This window comes from Physella acuta, unplaced genomic scaffold (assembly GCF_028476545.2).
Source record: "Physella acuta isolate Inbredline_101_S28 unplaced genomic scaffold, ASM2847654v3 ptg001051l, whole genome shotgun sequence".
In the NCBI taxonomy this organism is placed as follows: Eukaryota; Metazoa; Mollusca; class Gastropoda; family Physidae; genus Physella; species Physella acuta.
The window spans coordinates 476,220-497,480 of NW_026732568.1; the positions used below are offsets into that span (position 1 = coordinate 476,220).

Genomic DNA, 21,261 nt, shown 5'->3' on the forward strand with positions numbered 1-21,261 from the left:
TGTTCTTCTTTTAAGTTTTAAATTCAGTTAATCTAATGAGAACAACTCATGTTAATCCTATAAAGACAAAGATAAATCATTCATTTGTGACATCAATTCATTTTAATAATTTAGAAATGGGAACAAATTTTTAATTATGGTTATTTTTAGTCTGCTTAAATGGTAGAACAATAGTTTTGTTCAATTTTTGTGTAGAGATAACAAAAAAAAACTTATTGGTCCAGGAATATGCAAATTACTGATAAATAATAATTTTTTTTTTTACAACAGGTGCAAATAGAAGTGTTTTACTATAATTATAATAAGATATGATAACATTAAGAGTTCATTGAAGGCTTTTAAAATACACCAGATGCAACATAAATATAACACAAGTTTAAATCCTCAACCAGCAAGTAACACAAATGGAAGAGAGGGTAGAATCACAAATTCATCTGTTATATGTGTCTCTTCACACACGCTTCATACCATTTTTTAAATAACTCTACTACCAGTCTGCCTAAATTACAGATTAAATTTCATCGTTAATATAACATTTAATACAATGATAATATTAATGAAATTGTGTTAGTGGACTACCTCTTTAATATGGGATGAGAATGGCAAATTGTGACAAAAATTGAATGGGCATCAAACAATAAAAACGATTTATAGAAAGACTTGGAAAATGCGGAGTGAAAAACTTTTGGAAAGTACTAAATTTTAAAGTAATGGGAACAGAAAAAGCTAACAAAAAGTAATTTTTACATGAAATTCAAATGATATTCTCATACATTACAATTTGTATTGCTCTGAAGAAGAACCCCTGTATATCACACACCTGATTTTGTAATGGTCTGATTTGATTCATTCAAAGCACATCATTTTCCAGAAACAGCTGTGTACAGATATAAACTATTATTACCTATTTCGAAATAAAACTTATCGAAATAATTCTTCCTTAGCATTGTTCCTACCTCAAATAAAGCATTATGTTGTAATGTGTGCCTAATTTTACAATTATGCTTATTAAAAAAATTAGTTTGGCACAAATTTAATCAAATGTAAATGACTGAAAAAAATTAGTACACAGAGATTTTTCTGTAGGTAGTAACAAAACTTCCAACACAAATGTTACTTTTTTTTGTAATAATATTGCCTTAACTAAAGAGAAACTAGGTTAAAAACAAATTTGAACAGTAATGAGCATAAAACAAGAAGTGCAACTATACTACCTCGATTGCATGTATATCTAAGTATATATATGTGAGTGTGTTTATACACACATTTTGTGTGTGCCTATAATAATTCATTTTATAAGTTATAGTTCTAATATTTTAAAAATAATGTATGAAATATTACATAACAAATGCCCTATGACCTTTCATGTTGTTTCTGGGTTCTTGGCAGGACCCAAGGTACAGTACCAGTTGTCCCACCTGGTGTTGCTTGGATTAACAATTACAATTCTTCAGGTGTAGTGGACAATACATCAACAACAACACACAAGGCAAATCATAATAACCAATAGTGAAAGTTTAAGATTTAGAAAACTACACATAGACTAAGGTCATTTATATAAATGAATTACACCAAAAATTTCTGACCACTTACAGTTAACTCTATCCAGTAAGCTGGGCCACCCTGTGTTAATAAGTGTTAAAAAAAAAAATGATATTTACATATAGGTTATAGGTGTTTGAATGAAAAAAAATTTTTTCAGAAATTTTATTAAGAGAGTGGCAGGTTAAAATTAATTTTACAAAAATAACTGTCCATAAACCAAGTAGTATTAAGGTGAAAAGATGTTTGTGTCTAAATGTATACATATTAAATTACAATTAAACATTGTGATATTCTGAGGAAACAGAGGATACTTTTTTCTTTCACATAGGGCACTTTCAACAACAAAATATAAATTTAATTTTTTAGAAAAAGTAAGGTAATACAACTACAATTCGATTACTATATTTTCATTGAATGAATCAAAAATGATGCTGAAATTAATAAAACAATAAAAAGCTTTATTAGAAAACAGCTTTTACCAACAGAATATAAATTTAACACTTAACAAGTAAGCCTATATAAAATAAATTTAACCATTACTTTATACACATTTTTGCAAATAAATTATAACAATTTATTAAGTTCTATCCACATTCCATTTTTAAACCTGTTTTCATTTAGTAATATATTTACAGTATTATTATGTATACAAATCAATACTTAAATTTAATATTTCCATTAATTAAAATAGAATTATAAAATAACAATTAAAAAGTTAAAAAATAAATACAAGTATTGATATAAAACTAGCCACCATAAATAATGTAATAATTTATATAGACTTTAAAGACAAAAATGCAAGAATAGGCAAAAATTTAATTTCACTGTTACTGTTTGAAAAAAGTAATTTTTTACTTCTTTTGTTAAATTTAATCCTTTTTTTTTTTAAATAGAAGAAGAATCAGCTTCAATTTATTACACTAGATAAACACACCTATTAGTGTATTTATAGGTTGAAACTTTCTTAATTAACAAATAGTAAAATACTGTTTAGTATGTGAAGCATCCTTTCCTATTTTTATAACAACTAAGGAAAACTAAAAAAATTTACAAGAACATTAAACTAAAACGAAATGTTGAAACAATTTCTAATTGATTTTTAAAACCAAAAGAAAATTTTTAGAAACATTATTAAGATGGAGTAACTGTTCTTTGCAAAGTTATTTTATTTTATTAGGTCCAGAAGTGATCTGTATTTTGTCTCATATGTACTGTACCAAATTTACACCAAAAAAAAATTTACTTATGGTCTAATTCTGCACTGAAAACTTACATTTAGTTTACTGAATAAGTATGTACATGATCTTTTATTGTTAGAAACATATTCAGAACAAACTTGCTTCATGAAACAATTTAATAACTATTAAATTAATGATGAAAAACATGTAGGATAATTTTTTAATTAAAACAGTTTGTTTGAAGAATGGTACTAAAAATTATCATATGCTTCAAATAGATGATATGGAATTGATGTATCTGAAAAGTATGAATCCAGAGCCTTTGGTAGAATTGGCAGTTAGAAGCAGAGCTGCTTTTAGTAATATTCTGTGATGAATTTTAGCCTTGTTTACTATAACTACTCAAGTATAGCTTAATCTAGATTTGTTACATTTTTTTTAGGCCAAATAGAAATTTTCAATGTTTTTGAAAAGTACAAACACTATTTTAATAATAATAAAAACAAACACAGTGGAAAATATGTTTTTTAACATAATCACAGACTGCTTGACAACTGTTAAGAATAGTTATTAATTGATTCACAGTATATCTTGCAAAGAATGTTCCAATGTCATAGTTAAGATTATATGGCATCAGCACTCTGCTCATAACTTTTTTGCCAAATACTGGGCAAAATGTCAATAATGAAAGTCTATAGGGTAAAGAATGAAACTGTTTTACACTATTTATAAGTTGCTATTTTCTTTTTACATCATACTGAGTTATCTGGGGAAAAAAAAACTTCTTTTAAAAAATGAAATTAAAATGCAGAATGTTAAACTACACATAAAAGAAAGTATTTTGAGATAAACAATGGTATAGATTTAAAATGTTGCATGAGAAATTTCTTACCATGGTACCACCAGCGTGTCTTTTTAGGGTCTTTGCTGCAGGTTCTCACATATATGGCATTATCAGGAGGTAATTTCTGTACACAATTTTTATACAAAACAATTATTTAAGAACAAACTTCTAATGCTTTGTGTTTCAAAATATTAAGTTTAAAGAAAAAAAAAATCTCAATAAATCCAAATCAGTAAACCTTTTTAGTACACAATTCTATAAGAAAACATTTAACTGTTATGCATATAAAAACAAATGTCAAATAAGATGTAAATGAAACTATCAGAGTTCATACCTTTTCTTTACAACTGGAAAGCATACTGACAATGCTAAGACACACAGACTGTACAGAGAGAGCAGGAGACCAATCTTCAGTTAAAATTGACAAACATATATGACCATTGCTGTAAATATGTGGATGGACTGGAATGTTAGGGCCAAGAAACATCACCTAGAGAAGTGTTAAATATTTCAAAATAATTTTTCCTATGAAACCAGTCATAGATTAACAACTATAACAAAACAAATCTATTGAAAAAAATTAACATAAAAATTCCAATAATTCCCCAACCCCCATGTGTTTATTTCATTTAGCTTGAAGAGCAGTAGCTTCCTATTCATCCTAAGAAAATAGCAACATTTTTCTTCATTTTACTTGTAAGAAATGATTTGCAAAAGTATAACTATATTGAATAACAAAAATCTGGGTAACATATATTGATATTTAACAGTAAATACATTCATTTCAAAGTTGATTAAAATCAAATTGCTATTGCATTCACAGAACACATTCTACAAATTTAACGTTTAATGTATCTGAAAATTTTAGCAGCTGAGTTATAGAAATTCAATTAAAACTGGTAGCTAAAAAAAAAAACAACAACAATGAACATGCTAACATTTATCTACCACATTAAGCTATGACATGACAATTTATATTGTTATTTTAGAAAGTCAATAAAGTTTCATTTAATTTTCATCATACAAACCTGAGGGGAATCAAATGGATATCTGGGAGTGAATTTGAAGCCTAGCTGAAATCTTTCAGATTCATATAATGTTCCTGGAGCTCCTTCTATGTCAACAACCCACCTGAATTAAACAGTAATAAAAAAGTAATCAATATTAAAATATTTGGATAAGTAAAACTAACGGTTTTTGGCTTTTTTATCTTAATAAATTTTATTTAACTGAAAATAAATGTGTGGTGTTCAAAAGGTACAGCACATACTCTGAAAGATTTGAACTCAAACTGTTTGTATTGACACTAACACCAGCTGGGGGATCCTTTGTCATAGCCTGGAGCTCCTTTTGAAGACGTTTCTTTAAAGAAAACAAAACAAAATGTGTAAAATTAAAATAGTTTTAAGAAGTTTTAGATATTGAATAGGTACAGAATATTTTATTACATCTTTACTTCACATAAATACACTGCAACTCAGTTTTCTATAATAAAGCTTAAAATTAATGGTGCTGTATTACAGAACTCCAAATACCATAGCAAACAAATAAAATCAATTTTAGCAATTTAAAAAATTGCTTTGATGCAAGGTGTACGATGAACATAGTCTTCAGGGTAAAGAGAAGGGAAACAAGGGTTGGGAGGTTTATGGGCAGAGAGCAAATAGGTGTGGCAGGGGACTGGATTTGTGATAATTTCAATAAGTTTCTAGACATTAGATGTAAGTGATGGGTGAGGTGTGGTGTTTAAGAAATATTTTTAAGAGTGCTTTGATAGTAACATGTAAACTAGTTAGATCTTAATTTCGAGCAGCATATGAATCAATGGTTAACAACAGTTTTTTTGGTGTGGTCATGAGGGATATTGTAAATTTAATAAATGGAAAACATATGCTTACAAAACAGCACTACAGTGACCTGTTTTTAGCTTTTTATTCCAAGACTAGATCTCTTTACTAGATCTAGATGTATTGTATAATATAACTATACTTAACTCCTGACAATCCGCCCGAAGCGCAACCGTTATCAGACGAATAAGGTTGAAGGCTAAATAAAATAAAGTAAAAGGGTGATTTTTGCCCATTGCGCAGCTATTATATATGGTCAATTTGTTTCCCAGCTTCTGCTGGCAAGCCTAGTCTAGGGATTGGTGGGCAATGCTTCTTCTAAGTAGTCACTTTGATAAAACAATGCCCCATGGCCCGGCTCCAATGAGCGGCATATGCCACGATTGAGTTGATTGTTAATTTTTGGGGTATCGAAACAATATTAAAGTTTAAAGCCATTGTTATTATTTTATGTGTATAGGCCCTAATAAGTCACTTTAAGTGTTATATTAATGTTGCAATATTTTAAATATATGAAAATACTTGGATAAATCTAGATAGTGGATGGATGAGACCTACTGAAACTGATTTATCTAGGCACTGGACTTGTCTGAGACTGACTGATTGCTTTTTGCTGAATTTAGTTTTTATTTGCGCATTAATATTTCATTATTTGTTTATATTTTGAAGTAGATCTAGATCTATACTTAAAGACATAATAGAAGAATCCTAATCTCGCGATGCAGGGCTATATTAGTTTTTTAAATTTAATATAATGAGCAGTGTTTTGTATAATAATTTTGTGTTTGTAGGAAAGATGTATTGAAACTTACTTCCATGGAAGTCATTTTGGTTATTTTGATAATGCCAGGTACTAACATAAAGTGCTATTATTACTGCTAATTTTTATTTTGGATTTCGTGAAAACATGTTATTCAGGAGAATTTATTTATATAGTGGTTAAATATGCTTGTCTGGAGGAATTTTTAAAAAGAATCTGTTGTCTAGACCAACATCAGTCTTGAGTTCTGAGGCATAATTTCTTCCTCTTCCATTTTTATTTTTAAGTCACATGAAGTCAGCACAACTCTCAAGATACAACACAAAAACCCTCAAAACCATTGGAATTGATAGATTTATCTATGTTACAAAAAGATAGGTGGGTGCCTTTCATACTGTTTAGTTAAAGAATAAAATATGCGCTTTAAATATCTTTTTCATAATACGCGTGTTATTTTTAAATTTGGAATTTACGAGCTATATAAATTATAATTGTATTATGTATTTTTAAACACAATTTGACAATTGTCCTTATTATTGCGTAATTTTTTTGCTCTATTTTTCTTGATTTGTCGTGTAATGTCTAATATTCAGTGAGATCAATAAAGGGACGAGGGATTCAAATAAAATTCAGGGAAATGTTTAATATTTCGCAAAATAGATTTTGAATATTTTTAGTCGGCCAAATTCTAGGCTGACTTAAGTTTTAATTTTTATAAAAGCAAAGTGGCCAATTTTCTACGACCTATTACGGTCTACTGAGCATTGTTTATGTATAGTTTCGACATTTTTTGAGAATAAATAACTGCAAACTTGTTTAATATTTGTATAGATCTAGGTTCTATAGATCTATATATATTATATTTAAATTAATAGACAGTTTGCAACATGTAAGCCTATCAATTATATCTACCAACCCTACAGCAAAGACTTCGAAACACTTTTTAGTTGCAGCTTTACTCGTAGCCGCCAGCAATGTCAAGTATGGCTCCTGTAAACGTTCGAGTGAATCCTATTGGGATTTTAGTGTTCGTCGGGGGTTTAACAGTTGCACTGTTTTATTTGTTCGGTATGCCCGATTTATTTAGAAGGGAGCAAAGAATCAGCATGAAAGAGCTTTTAACTGTCAGCATTGGTCTTGCTCAACGAGGCGGATTACAAGTGAAAGAGATTCACAGCAAACACAAAGTTGACGGATCTTCGAAAGGAAAAACAAAAGAAGGTGCCGACGAAATGCTAACCAACGGCGATTTAGAGTCCCATAGAGCCATTTTTTACGGATTTTCAAAAATATATCCCAGCATAAAGGTGATAGATCTATATCTATGTTGTAGCCTATGATAATTAGAATCTAATAAACCAGAGCGAGAATAGTCTAAAAAATCTCAAGCAAAGGCAAAGGTATTCGAGAGGCCCATTCTTAAATATTTTTAAAAATCCTGCACGGTTTTAGAGTTTAGAGTGTAGCCTAATTAAAATTAGGCCGATGCTAGCCAGAATAAGATACGCATGCGCAATGGAGAGAAACTACGACTTGCCTTCGCGGCGATGTTTTCGATGGTACTGCGCATGCGTGTGTTTACAACCGCAGAACCCTAACCACCAACCCTAATCCTATCCCTATCCCTGTCCCTAATCCTAGCCCTAATCCTATCCCTAACCCTAATCCTAACCCTCATTCTAACCCTAACCATAGGTCACTGCGCATGCGCAGAGCTATCTTTTGCCGACTAAGTGGAGATGTTGGGGAGAAAAATCTTCTTCCGAGTAGTCACTTCGTTAAAATTAATAGGCCTATGGTTATAAAATCCTGACTGTTTTTTTCAGACTTTAAAAAGGAGTGGATGTGGTTGACGTTTTAGTATTATCTTACCGATAATACTAAAACATCAACCACATCCACACAATTTTTTTTAAAAAGGCAAAAGCAATTTGGTTTTCACATTGTAAAGCGACATAAATAATAAAATCCTGCTATTCGATAGACCAGCATAAAATAAATTTTATTATACAAAATGTAATAAAAAATGTCAGAACTTGGTCAAGTGGTTTAAAATAGCATTTATTCACCTATGTTATTTAAAACCTTATCTGCAAAGTTTTGTAAACAAATAACTATCGATCACTGAGTTCCTGTACAGCCAATCAATGTTTGTCTTACAACAGTAAAACATTTGGCTATAACTTAGGCTTGATGAAAAATAAATAGAAATGTAGCCTTATACTAAAAAAGTTATTTACAGGTTCTTGGTAATAGCAACTTTTATAACATTGATTCTAAAAATATTAAATTTCGGAATTATTTCTGGGCTTCAGTTTTAATTTTTTATTATTACGGCCTCTATGAAGTAAAAAAAAGCAGATGAATTTTATCCATGTCAACAATTTGATGGAAATGGAAGGATTCTCGTCATTTCGGTGGCCTTTATTATTTACAATCTCAAAATTAGGGTAAAGAACGGCACTAACTAGGTGACTAAGAGCCACATGTTTAAGAACCTGTAGTGGGGTGTACTTGAGGAAAGAGCAGTGGGATTAATTCCTGTTTCATCTTCTCCCTGCTGGGCCAAGTGGAATCCTCTGTTTCTCTGTTATCTAAGAGCAGCCGTGGTCGCTACCTCAGAAGCAGACTAATAGTTTTATTGGGGGATTTGTGGGGGTGAGGTGCTGAATGGGTCCTAATACCACACGGTTCTTAGTAATCTTAGTGCCCTGCTTTACCCTGCCCTAGGCCTAGCCTAATTTAATTTTTTAGACCTCCCAACTTGAACTTGGAACGGAATAGATCTAGTTTGGCTGTTAGAGATTCTAGGTCTGTTTCCAAATGACAAATGTGAAACATGAAATTACAAACTTGTAATATGGGGAAAAGTTTTATATTTTACCTCAAGATTTACTAAATGCAGAGATGTCTATGAAAATTTTACTAGATCTAGTACCTGAATCTCACTGACAGTCATTTTGGATATTGATCAACGTCTGATTTCTATTTATGCAGACTTTGAATACCATTTGTAAATGTTATTATGACATGTCTTAGTGTTGAAGCTATGATGTAGGCTACTACAAATGAAAGATGGACCCCCATCAATGGTGTAGGGCTTAATAAATAATACATTAAATAATGACTTATAATGCTATAAAATACTAGGCCTTATAATCTAAATCTATTGTTACTTTATGCTGTGAAGTGATTCAACAATTTATTTCTAATCTAAGCGTTCAGATTTTAAAGAACTCTCTACATGAACTTAAAAGTCACTTGAAGTTCAAATCATTTCTAGGTTGTCTCTGAAGAACATGATAACAAGCCTGTAGATTTTAACCAAATATCTGCTGTTGCAACCAAGTCAGAGGAAGTTGATGAAATTATTAAAAGTGACCAATCTATACCTGTGAGTAGAATTGCCATTTGGATTGATCCACTTGATGCAACTCAAGAGTATACAGGTAGGATTTCCTGGCAGAAAGGCTTTTTTTTAAAAATTGTTTGTTTAAGCTATTTCCCCTTAACTGTGCCTTAACATGTTGATGTACAGGTCTATTAAATATTTTCTACAGAAAGCTTAACCCAATATGTAACAACTATGGTGTGTGTTGTAGTTGATGGTGAGCCTAAAATTGGGGTCATTTATGTTCCCTTTCAAGATGAAACAAGTAAGTTTATTTAAATTTAGCTGTATAAAATGTAACAATTTAGGACAAAATAGAAAAACTGACTGAACTTAAATATGTGTTTGACATGTTTTAAAAAAAAAAGTCATAGTGGTGGTCTTTATTAAATAAGTATTATAATTTTAAACATAAATATAAACATTATATAATTTAGGGACATATAAGCAGCTTATGTTAATGATTGAATACATATAAGCAGCTTATGTTAATGATTGAATAAAACTTAAGTATTATTAATTTTTTTAATTTTTATAGTTTGGGCTTGGGATGGATATGGCCACTCTAAGAACTTGAAGCAACGTGACAGCACAGAGAAATTAAACACCCAAAAGCATAGCATAATTGTCTCTAGAAGCCATCAAGGTGATATAGAAGCAGTGGCTAAAGGTGCTTTTGGTGATAATGTAGAAATCATTACTGCTGGAGGAGCAGGTAGACATCTTATTTCATGCTTTTCTTTGTAAAAAACAAATTATAAAAACATCAGCATCTTCACTCAATGCTCATTGGTGCATGAGGCCACAACAAGTGAGCAGCACTTCATCCTGTATCTAGATATAACCTCTGCCTGTTAAAATTTTAGGCCTCTTTAATTCTATCTCCATTGATCCTCTCCACGTTTCTTTCGACCATCCTAGTTTTCTCTTGCCCTGTGGTGTCCATCTGACAGCAGCCCATAACAAGACCAATTTTTAAATTTTTTTTTAAGATATTTCAGCTGATAAATTAGACTTAAAATATTTACTATCTTTTTTAAAAAAAGGTTTCAATTATTTTGTTGGTTATACTGTTTGTTCTAGACTCATTTCCAAGAAAATACCTACCATCATTATATATTTTATTTCTTTAGGTTACAAAACATTAGAAGTGATAAAAGGATCTGTAAACGCATACACTCACATTACTCTGATTAAAAAGTGGGACATCTGTGCAGGGAATGCAATCCTTAATGCTGTAGGTGGGAAAATGACCACTCTGGATGGAGACTTCATTGACTATTCACCTAACCTGAGTAATAAGAATGAACGAGGTCTCTTGGCCACCATCAACAGCAAGCTGCATTATGACTATCTGGACAAGTTAGGAGGAAAAGCAAAAGAGGTTATGGAAGCAAAGCTGCAAGTGAAGTCTCATAGATAGAATCAGATATGTTGAATGAAACTAGTATTATTTCTTTTCAAAATTTCAAGTGTCCTTACACACATTGCAGTTTTACTCATATTGTATATTACAGTTTGCAAACTCATGTAGAACAAAAATGATTGTAATTTTTTTTTTTTTTAAAAAAAAGCTAAATATTACAGCTAAATTTTAAGCATGATTCTTGTTAATTGTCAGATTTTACTGAATACACTACTTCTTAATAATGTGGGAGCACAAATAAAAAAAAACATTACTCCCAATAACCTGTTTAAAAAGATTCAAAATAGAAAATTAATGCAATTATAATAATGGTAATTTGATTCAGGTTGTTTCAATTTAAACATTGCGTGCATATTACCATTACATGATTATGCTAATTTGTGATTACATATCTGGAAATGTAAATACTTTTGGTTTGATATATCATTAGCAAATGATTGGGCAAATGATTTATTTATAGACTGGATTAAATGAATATTTTATTAATGTCAATTATTTAATCAGTGGCATATTTTGAATTATTTTTTTTGTATTTAAAAATACATGTGTATGTTCATGTGGTTATAGATTTTTTTAATAACCTGCAATGTAATTTTAAATGTTGATCTGTTCATCCAGTTTTTCAGTAAATCCACCTATCTTAAATTGTGCTAATTCACATAGGAGGTTCATAACCTCTCTCTCACTCCTTCTTCTGCAATGCTATTTTACTGAATCACTTGAAACTTTTTAAAAAAATTGCAATAAAACAGAAATTCATTAGTTCACTGTTAAAATTATTGATGAAAAAATGTGAAATGTTTAAAAATTAATTTTACAATGCAATGGCTTGCCAAAATAAGGACCAAGTGTTAACAGTCAGAGTACTAAAAAGTCTACACTTAAATATATATTTATTTTATCGGTGGTATGATTCATGTAAATATTGATCTCATGTGCAATGTATTGATTATATTTATTGTTTTGTAAATATGGGTGTATAATTTAACTTAGATGGTGTCAATTTGAATTAATATATATGATTCAGTTTTATAAAACTTCAGTTAACAGTGTTCACCAGTTATATATTCATTGTTTTTGGTTTTTATAAATGGATGAGTACCTGACTCTAGTCAGGGAAAGTAAAATTGGCTGGGCAGAACATGCTGTGCTGAGGTGTTTTTTTATTGCATGGTGGAATAATAGATAATTTTGTTTTAGGTTTATACAAGGACGGTTGCTAAATCGGTTGTCTTTTAATTTTACAACTATTTTCATTGTACTGGTTACTACTTTTCAGTGTTCTTTAATAGAGTGATGAGCAGACATTATTGGAAAAGAAGTATTTTTAGAAAAGGGTTTTGATACAAACTTTTTGTCTATGAATTTGATCAAAGCTACGCAATGAATCTTTTAGTTTTTTTGTAAGCTAACATTGCTTTGCTCAATATTATTTAGCAACTAGTTGCATTTGCTTAAAATGTATGCCTAATAAAACTATGTATTTTTTCAATACTCAGTAGTTTCTTTTGGTTTAACAATTGTATCCACCATATTCAAATTTGATTTCCCTTTTTCTTTATTTTGACATTATTTTTGGCAGAGTTTGATTTACTTAGATCACATGAGATAGTATGATCAATAACATGCACTTGTTTAAGATGGTACCAAAGAGATTTTAATATTTTTGTGTGTGTTATATTTCAAACTAGGATTTTTAAATCATCTCATACACCTTTGACCAGAAATAATTCTAGATCTGTTAGAACACACATTCCAACATCTTGAATCAGGTGGGTGAAACTATGGACTTCCACATCAATTGTAACTTATAATTTCCCAGCTCCCTTGGTTGGAACCCCTTATGTGACAACCACAAAAAAAGTGTAGTTTCTCACAACTAATTTAACATGTAATTACATACTTTGCATGAAATGTTAGTTTTTCAACATTGTCTTTCTTTAAATAATAATCTTGGGCAACTTTAATGTGTAATACTATTAGGTATAAAAATAGAATTGCTTGTCCCCCACCCCTCTCCAGTTCTATGGTTTAAACTTTTTTTGTAATGATAAAATATTTAATCAATAGTACTTCTTCCTGCTTAAGGTCACATATAGTTGACATTTTTTAAAGGGCATATTTTTATACAAATTGTTATAGCATCATATACATACTTTGTTGAACATATGGACTTGTGTGAGACCAATTCCTCTGTCATGTGAACATTTTGACATAGCTTTTTAGTGCCATTTATTGAAATGTTTGTTTCAGTTGGGATTGTTTAATTTACTATATTCTGGCTGATGTGTGTTGGCATCATTTGTCAAAGGATTAATTGTTTAAGTACTTGGTTTCTCAAATAAATTGCTGAAATTGTTCATGAGTTCTTTGTTCAAATTTTAAAATGCAACATTTTTCAATCCTGTTTGGTCATTACATCAACCTCAATAAATGAATGACAACTTTTTTTTTTTTTGCATAGTACAATTTCTATCTTAAAGTGCTTTTAATATAAATTGTAAAGTAAAAAACTAGAAATAGAATAAATGGTTAATAATTTGTACATTGCTCACTTTTCAGACTAGTAACAGGCCAAAAGAAAAATCAGGTTTTCATTTTTATTGATCAAGCATTTAAAAAATGATATGAAATGAAAGAGGTTTAGTTTTAGTTACAGTACTTGAAGGTTGGTACAAGAAATGATGCAGTTAACAGCAACTCATATTTCTAATTATTACCACTTTCTTTCAATGTTACAGCAGTGTAAACACATAAGGCCTCTTCTTAAAGTTTTGTTTTATAGCAAGTAACTTCAAATTTTTACAAACATAAAAAAATAATTGTATATAATATATAGATCTACTGGTAATAAAAAAAAATATGTTGGATAATGTTTCTAATATAATTATGTCACATTATACATTTAAAAATATGTATCAAATTAATAAAACAACAATGATATACTAATGAATTAAACATTTTCAGTCAAATTAATAACAGAAATTAAATTAAAATAATTTTAGCTGACAAATCTTATCTCATGTAAACGTTAGAACATAAGATTTAATTTAAATTGTTAACGCAGCTTTTTGAAGCCAATAAATCACGAACTTAAAAATATTTCTTAAATACTAAACAAGGCATATGTCATCCTATAGGAACTTTGTACACAAACCAAAATCATGTAGTTCCAGCAGTTACACCCTAGAATCACAAGAATCTTAAAGCTTCATAATTCTTGGGTGACAAGCTTTACTATTAACTTAAGTGCAATTATTTTATTTTTCAAAAAATCTAAAATTGTGTGCTGGAAAACACTCCAGAATTTCAACACCAATAACAAATATTGAAATTACCTATATTTATTTACAATATAAGATTGCTTCTCATTGGCCAGTGTTTCCAGCAGTATGTACAAGCATAATTACTTATTTTAAAAGCCATACTAAAACTGTGAGGAATTAAAATACATGTCTTCTACTTCTTTGTTTTTATGCCTGTGATATCATTAAGAAGGGGACTAGGAATTGCAGGCACATAGCTGTTTCTCTTGACAGATAATAACCTGTTATGTGGGGTGGCCATTGCCACATTTTCTATGTTACAGAATGGAGAGTTCTGTTGATTAGCAGCTGCGTCCTTTGGTGGTGTTACAGCAACTTCTTCAACCTGTTCTTTCTTAGGGGTGTTACATGGCGTGCTTTTACCTAAAAAATAATATAAAAATTTAGCCCAACTTAAGTAAATACTGTTACATTTTAATAAGTGATGTAGAGGTTAACTGACCACTAAAAATAGAAAATTGTTCTGGAAAAATGCTTGAATAATATGTGATGAAATTTTCATGTAAAGTTAAGATAAAAGTAAATTATTCAGATGTCATTTGTATTATTTTTTTTTTACCTGACTGAAGTTTCACTGGACTAGAAACTTTAAAAAACCCAGCATCAAAAACTTTGACACTTTCTGAGTCATCTTTAGATTCATTCTCAATATTTTTGTCTGAAGTCACCTCTTTTTTTCTATTCATCATTTCTTGCCGGAAAGCAGCAAAATTTGATTTAACCTTTGATTTAGAAACTTTCACTGCAGGTCTCTTCTGGAGATTAAAGTTTTTGAAAATAGGTTTTTAAAAAAGTGCATTAAAACAAATAAAAATATCACTCTGTCATCTTAAGGGTTTGAATTATTATTAACATTCATAAATCTTTTGCAAAAACTTATCAATAATAAAAGAAATTTGTTATCTAACCTTTGGTACATTTTTAACTGGGGTAAGTTTGACCTGCCAGTCATTGTTTTGCAGTTCTGTTAATCTACTAAACATTTGGTTTACATCTTCCACCTGGTTGAAACATTTTTTTCACGTTAAATTTGTCAAGTTATTATTTTAGTGCTTAGGATAAAATGTTTCATAAAATTTTAAGGGTTTAGTAAATTCATCAGACATAAATATATTTCTACACATCTAGTTCAAAATCCCCCCATCACTGACACAAAATAAAACATGCCTAATGGCAAAAAAAAATAATAAAAAATCGGAATTATTAGTCAAATTATAAATTAGCATAAACATGCGTGTAAATATGTTGGTAAAGCTAACTATCCACCTGAAAATAAATCATCTCCCAAAATCCTTGCAAATCTGTAGGGGTAGTTTCTTTTTCACCAAGATCAAATTCACAGTTGTCAACCAACCCAATGAACTGCTTAAACCTTTGATCAATCAACAACTGGGCTTTCCCAACAGTTGATCTGATTTGTCCCTCGCCTGTAGAAGAGAGCAAATTGAATTACTGCAACACTTTAAAGAACAGAAAAGAACATATCATACGAACTGTAAACACAAAATTGGCCATAAAATTTAGAGTTACTAATAAAAGTTATGAATAATAAAACAAGTTTTAAAAAAAGCATAGCAAAAGCTTATAGTCTAAGCATATAAATAAACCCAGAGTAGGTTAGTTAAAGTGTTATTTTACAACAGTAAAAATGATAAAACATTTTAAGGTGTCTGTACAAAAGTAGGGCAATTTATTATGCCTTTGGAAACTGTGTTACCATGAAAAATGGGAAAGTTGCATTAAGTTAACTTAGATTTCTTTTAATAACTTGTCCCTATCTACCTACTGTGTCATGACTTGCTTCCTACAAAAATATAGTATAAAATTCTGAAAATTTCCAGTATATTGAGAAAATTAAGACTACTTACTGTCTTCTCCTAAGTCAGCGGTGTTAGAAATAGTTTCAGTCCATTCTTGACAAAGATCGTTAAGCCTTTTGGTTTCTACTTTGACAAGATCTCGAAAATATTTCACTCTCTCCATTTCTATGCAAAGTAAAAGTTGAAGAATGAACAGAAAAATATTAAATATTCATGAAACTATCAAATATTGTAGTTTTTACTCTTCTTATATTAATACTTTAAAATAAGTAAGTAAAAGGCTTGAGTGTGGAGGACCTCCTTGAGTTCACCCAGCTCTCATAGGCAGAATGCTGACTACACTATCCTCTTGTATAACAGAGATCATTGAAACTGATGAACTCTACATCTGCCCCATGTTACAATGGTTTTATAAACTGTAAGGTTTACTCACTGTAGGAACTTTCTTGAATAGCCTCATTTGAAACTTGTCCATCAGTATCATTTGAGATTGTGATTTCAGCAGGTTTATCTCCAGTGTTCATATTTTCAAGCTGAGTCACCTCGGTGAGCATCAAGTCAAATTTGGACACATCAGGGAAAATCAATTCTAATGAGAAAAGGAAAAACTAAAACAGTAAGTTATACCTAAAAAACTACACAATACAAAACTAAGGTAAATCCTATACATAACACCCCCACCCTTAACAAATATAATTACCTGGAGATTTGGCTGCAAAGCGAGATTTCCTTCTATTCATTTCAATCATAGGACTTTTCTTCAGAATTTCAACCCTACAACAATTTAATTAACAATTGAACAGTTTATTTAAAGTAAAATGACTTAATACTGGGCCTTTGCTAAGAAGAATAGTCACACAATTTAAACAATAATATATCACTAACACACAATGAACCAGAATTTGAATAACTATATCTCTACATGTTTTATTTTGAAATTTGATTGTAAAACTCTTCATAGACATGAAAGCTTTAGTTTTCTTTTTGATACATGTAGACAACACTTCTATTCAAGTTACTATAGTGTACAGAATATTAGAAACCTAATTCTTACAGGTTATTTTGATACTTTACATGTATTTTTAAAATTGGTCTAAATTAATAGTTAAGCGAACTGCATCTACACCTACTTTGAAATTATTCAAATGTTATTTTAAAATATAAAATAATATTCTAAAACAAGCCAGAAGTATTAAAACTTTTTGAAACTACATACATCTCTTCAGGAGACTTGGATGGTGTGTATTCAGTTTTACGTCTACGCTTTTCACTCTTGGCTTTAATAGCAGACAATGGTTGCCCTGGGGTTTTGAATATGTTTGGGGCAATTGATCGGCCCCTGCGCTGTCGAAGTGACCTGGGTGTAACTGCAGCAGGTGAGTTTGTAAGTTCCTGGTTCTTGTCAGGGGAGGAAACAGGTTCTGCTGAAGGTCCCGGAGAGTTCTGAGAGGAAGCATCTGTACAGCTGGTATTTAAAGTGTGGGGTGAAAAGGGTTGAGTAGACTGGGTTTTATCTCCTGAAGATGTGCTGGCCTGGTGTATGCTCACTTCACAGCTATCACTTTCATCCATAGGCACCTAATGAATACAAAAATTTTACACAATTTGTTTCTTCTTTAAGTTCAATTTAACCTGAATTAAGTATAACATTTTGAATTATTTACCTCAATGAAGCTGGTCTCTCCTTCCCCCCCCATCTTCTCTACAGAAAGCTCTTGTAAAGCTCTAGTTGGGGCTTCAGACACAGCAGCTTTTTTAACTTGGTACACAGTGTGGCTTTCAGGCACAAGGGTTGTTCCTTCATCACTTACATGGATGACCTGGGACTTGCGAGTACTTCTGCGATTTTCAGTGGATCTATTCAGTGAAACATCCAGGCGGGGATGGTTTTCATTTGTAAGATGAACTTCAGTAATTGTATTTTCATCTGTAATTATCAATTTAAATAATTTTTATAAAATTACATTCGAACATTACAAGTCAATAAAGTTTTAAGTTAACAAAGAAAAGAAAACTAAATATTTTTAAAAATAATTTAATTTGAAACAATTCTAAAGACAAGCTATTTCTATAACACTTGATGACTTTAATAAGAATCAATTAGCTATTTGAGATAAAATATTTCTGAAAGTTAAATTAATGCTTAGCAGATTTATTTTAAAGTCTTAATACTACAAACTCACCAACATTACTTGTAGTTCCCTCATCACTCACAGATACAACAACAGAACGAGACCTGCGCTTAAGAATGCTTCTCCTCCCATAGTTTATGCTGCGTCGCATAGATTTTCTGGTTTTAGGGCTTTTGGATGTACTTTCTTCTGAACTTTCTGCTGTCAAGGCAGCAAGCCTAGTGCTCTTTCTTTTTGAAACACTAGACACTGATTTTTTATCTACTTCAGAATCTAAATATATTTGATTATCATTATCTATATCATCACCTTGTTTCACACTTGAATATTTAACTCGCTTAGATGGTGTACTATTCAATTCGAACAAAATCTGAGTATCCTCAGTATCTCCGGTTTCAGAGTTTGACAAGTATTTAGTAGGAGTATGTTCTACGCTTGCTTTCTTTGCAGGAGAAAAATCTAGGCGCCTGCTTCGTCTTTTTGTAGTAGACTTTAGTTTCTGATCCAAAAGTTTACTATACGGTGTTAAGTCCGATTCTTTGAGTGCAAGTCCAGAATCCTGATCAATTTGTGGGTTTAAAGGTGACATGATTGTTTTAGGTGTACTTTCCATGTTGGGGTTAACTGCAGTAGAAGGAGAATAATTTGATTTGCGCTTTGTATCAGAACTTGAGCTCTTAATCCTGTTGACCAGATTTTCTTTGTTGTCAAATGCATCATTCTTACTAAGGTTATTTATACTTTTTTCTGCAACTTCATCATCACTGAATGATATATCATCAACATTTCCACTTTGCTGATGGTCATTCTTTCTAACTGGTGTTTCACTATTGTCCAAAGAATCAGCAAACGATTCTTCATCCTCAGTTTTATCAGGTACATCTTCACCTGTTTCTTTCTTAAGGGCTGAGATAATTCTCTTAGAGCGGCGGGGGGTGGCTAGACGCTTTGCTGAACTACGGCTCCTTCTGACAGCAGGTGTTTTCCTGTATCTGCACTTGGATCCAGAACTCTTGGAACGGCTTTTTGATAATGTGGGGGGTAGAGTGTTTTGGTGTTTTCACATTTGAATCCGATAAGTTCACATCTGAAAAGAAAGATTGAAGTAAACATTAAAGAAGAAAGAATGGAATATTGGCCAAGATCACAGGTAGCACATACTGAAAATGTATAAGTAAAATTTTTTACTTGTTAAATTGGGGGGGGGGGGGGGGAGTCATCCATTTATGATGACTGCGGGCGGGGGGGGGGGGGGGGGCGGGGGGCAAAAAAGACTTGTGGGCGCATATGGACTTGTATAAGGGAAAAAAGTGGATTTTTGTGGTGGGGGGGGGGGGGGGGGGGGGGGGGGGGTACGAAAAAAAAAATGGATGACCCCCTTACTGATCTTGCTTTTAACATTGTTATCTAAATAAAGATAAATAGGAGAAATGAAAACACAAATTTTAGGATCATTATTAAACGAAGAGATTATTGAATAATTGATAAGATAGAAACATACTTTTTATAAGTAAATGGCACAAGTTATTAATGTAAATGAATTACCACATCCAGATGAGCTATCATCAGTACGACCTAGATCAGGCTCAGTAAACTTGATGCTCTTCTTACGTTTAGAGCTATTTGTGGCTTCAACTTTTACATCTATAGTTATCTTGATGTTTTTGGATCCTGAAATGGACAAACCACTGATATAACATGTAAAATGTAAGCTGCTTTTTAAATTATATACACACAAAAAGTTTAAATTGTACCTGTCAAGTTTTCATTTGAAACCTCTTTCTTCGCTACCTTTGCTACCTTATGAGGTTTAGCTCTCAAAAACTCTTTTGGTTTATCATTTGCACCCTGGTGGATTAAATATTGAGATTATAAAATGGTAACATGTTAACTTTTTACCGAATCATTATGTTACGTTTAAAATATTGCTCACTACATGTTAGTTTGAATTGTTTTATTCAAAGAATGTAAAACAAAAGAGCTAACTAAAAAAAACTAAAAAATAAAAAAAAATGTAAATTCTGTTCAAAATCACCTTAGCTTTAGCTGCAGCTGATACAGTGAGCTTAGAATAGAGATTAGATGCTTTCTGGGCTTTTTCTTTCTTCTGACTGGAACTTCTAACAGGAGATGTCTTTTTAGATGGGACATTTTTATTTGTTGCAGTTTCTTTAACAGATTTCTTTTCTAACATAGCTTTCTTGCTTGGTGCAGTTTCCTTAGCACTTGATCTTGTCATTCTGGTAGAAGGCACCTCTTGTTTAGTAACTGTCTGAATGACTGGTTTTGCCTTGGCCTGCACTGGCTTGGGAACAGTAATTGGTTTGGCGGCAGCTTCTGGCTTTGTTGTGATTTTTGAGTTTTGTTTTGCCAGTCTATCATGTTTTTTCCTTAAGATTTTGTTGAGCCTGGAAATTCCCAATCATATAATTACAAAATGTAATTCTCTAGTCCCAAAATAACAATATATATAGACATTTATTAGAGAGCATTAAGTAGGTTAGTAAGTATGTACCTTTTCTTTCTTGTACAAACTTGCTTCGCCTTGATACTCCATGTGTGAAACTTTAAACATTGGTTTCTTTGAATTTCTCTTTTCTTCCTCCATTTTTCTTTTTTCTTTCCTCTCTCCACTGCTTCAAACGATCCATTCTATTTGAAGACTTTTTATGCGGAATAGCTGAAATTGAAAAATACTGGGTATAATTCAGCAACTTTTAATTTACACTTTTAACAAAATATCAATGAGTATTTGTTTTTGTAGCAGTTTAATAAAAATGTTATGAATAGCAAAACTGATAGGGACTACCTAAAGACCTAAAAAAAGGATGATTTTAGATACTGATTTCCGATAATAGACTCTTTCATAAAATAGGTGTGTTGGGTTGTTAGTACTTATTGTAATCTCGACAAATTTTATGGTTAGAAATTAGGGTTAGGCATATGGTAGGACTAGGGCCTAGGGTTGGGGGACAGGGTTAGCATTGACATA

At 31.2% G+C, this 21,261-nt stretch overlaps 4 protein-coding genes across 4 annotated transcripts; 1 reads left to right on the forward strand and 3 right to left on the reverse strand.

The window, feature by feature from the left end:
* Positions 1–92: 92 nt before the first annotated feature.
* On the reverse strand, positions 93–6,464 carry LOC131955056 (ubiquitin-conjugating enzyme E2 W). Its single transcript, XM_059319007.1, has 6 exons — positions 6,227–6,464; positions 4,838–4,929; positions 4,596–4,698; positions 3,902–4,057; positions 3,616–3,691; positions 93–3,489 (listed from the first exon to the last, which is right to left on the reverse strand). Exons 1-6 carry the CDS (start codon positions 6,272–6,274, stop codon positions 3,476–3,478), a joined length of 489 nt encoding a protein of 162 aa, XP_059174990.1. The 5' UTR covers positions 6,275–6,464; the 3' UTR covers positions 93–3,475.
* A 487-nt stretch (positions 6,465–6,951) lies between these two features.
* LOC131955043 (inositol monophosphatase 3) lies at positions 6,952–13,346 on the forward strand. Its single transcript, XM_059318990.1, has 5 exons — positions 6,952–7,481; positions 9,458–9,623; positions 9,735–9,830; positions 10,104–10,280; positions 10,699–13,346. The coding sequence occupies exons 1-5, from the start codon at positions 7,149–7,151 to the stop codon at positions 10,986–10,988; spliced, it is 1,062 nt and encodes a 353-aa protein (XP_059174973.1). The 5' UTR covers positions 6,952–7,148; the 3' UTR covers positions 10,989–13,346.
* A 231-nt stretch (positions 13,347–13,577) lies between these two features.
* On the reverse strand, positions 13,578–20,949 carry LOC131955042 (uncharacterized; the record flags this gene model as incomplete). Its single annotated transcript, XM_059318989.1, is given in 15 exon segments — positions 13,578–14,680; positions 14,877–15,072; positions 15,226–15,318; positions 15,584–15,744; positions 16,186–16,302; positions 16,571–16,726; positions 16,838–16,911; positions 17,354–17,715; positions 17,802–18,064; positions 18,321–19,291; positions 19,865–19,940; positions 20,024–20,117; positions 20,305–20,574; positions 20,785–20,880; positions 20,882–20,949. Coding segments are annotated over 15 exon segments (3,227 nt in total), but the record flags the coding sequence as incomplete, so codon positions are not given.
* LOC131955044 (uncharacterized) lies at positions 19,209–20,910 on the reverse strand. Its single transcript, XM_059318991.1, has 5 exons — positions 20,785–20,910; positions 20,305–20,677; positions 20,024–20,117; positions 19,815–19,940; positions 19,209–19,356 (listed from the first exon to the last, which is right to left on the reverse strand). Exons 2-5 carry the CDS (start codon positions 20,506–20,508, stop codon positions 19,226–19,228), a joined length of 555 nt encoding a protein of 184 aa, XP_059174974.1. The 5' UTR covers positions 20,509–20,677; positions 20,785–20,910; the 3' UTR covers positions 19,209–19,225.
* Positions 20,950–21,261: the final 312 nt, after the last annotated feature.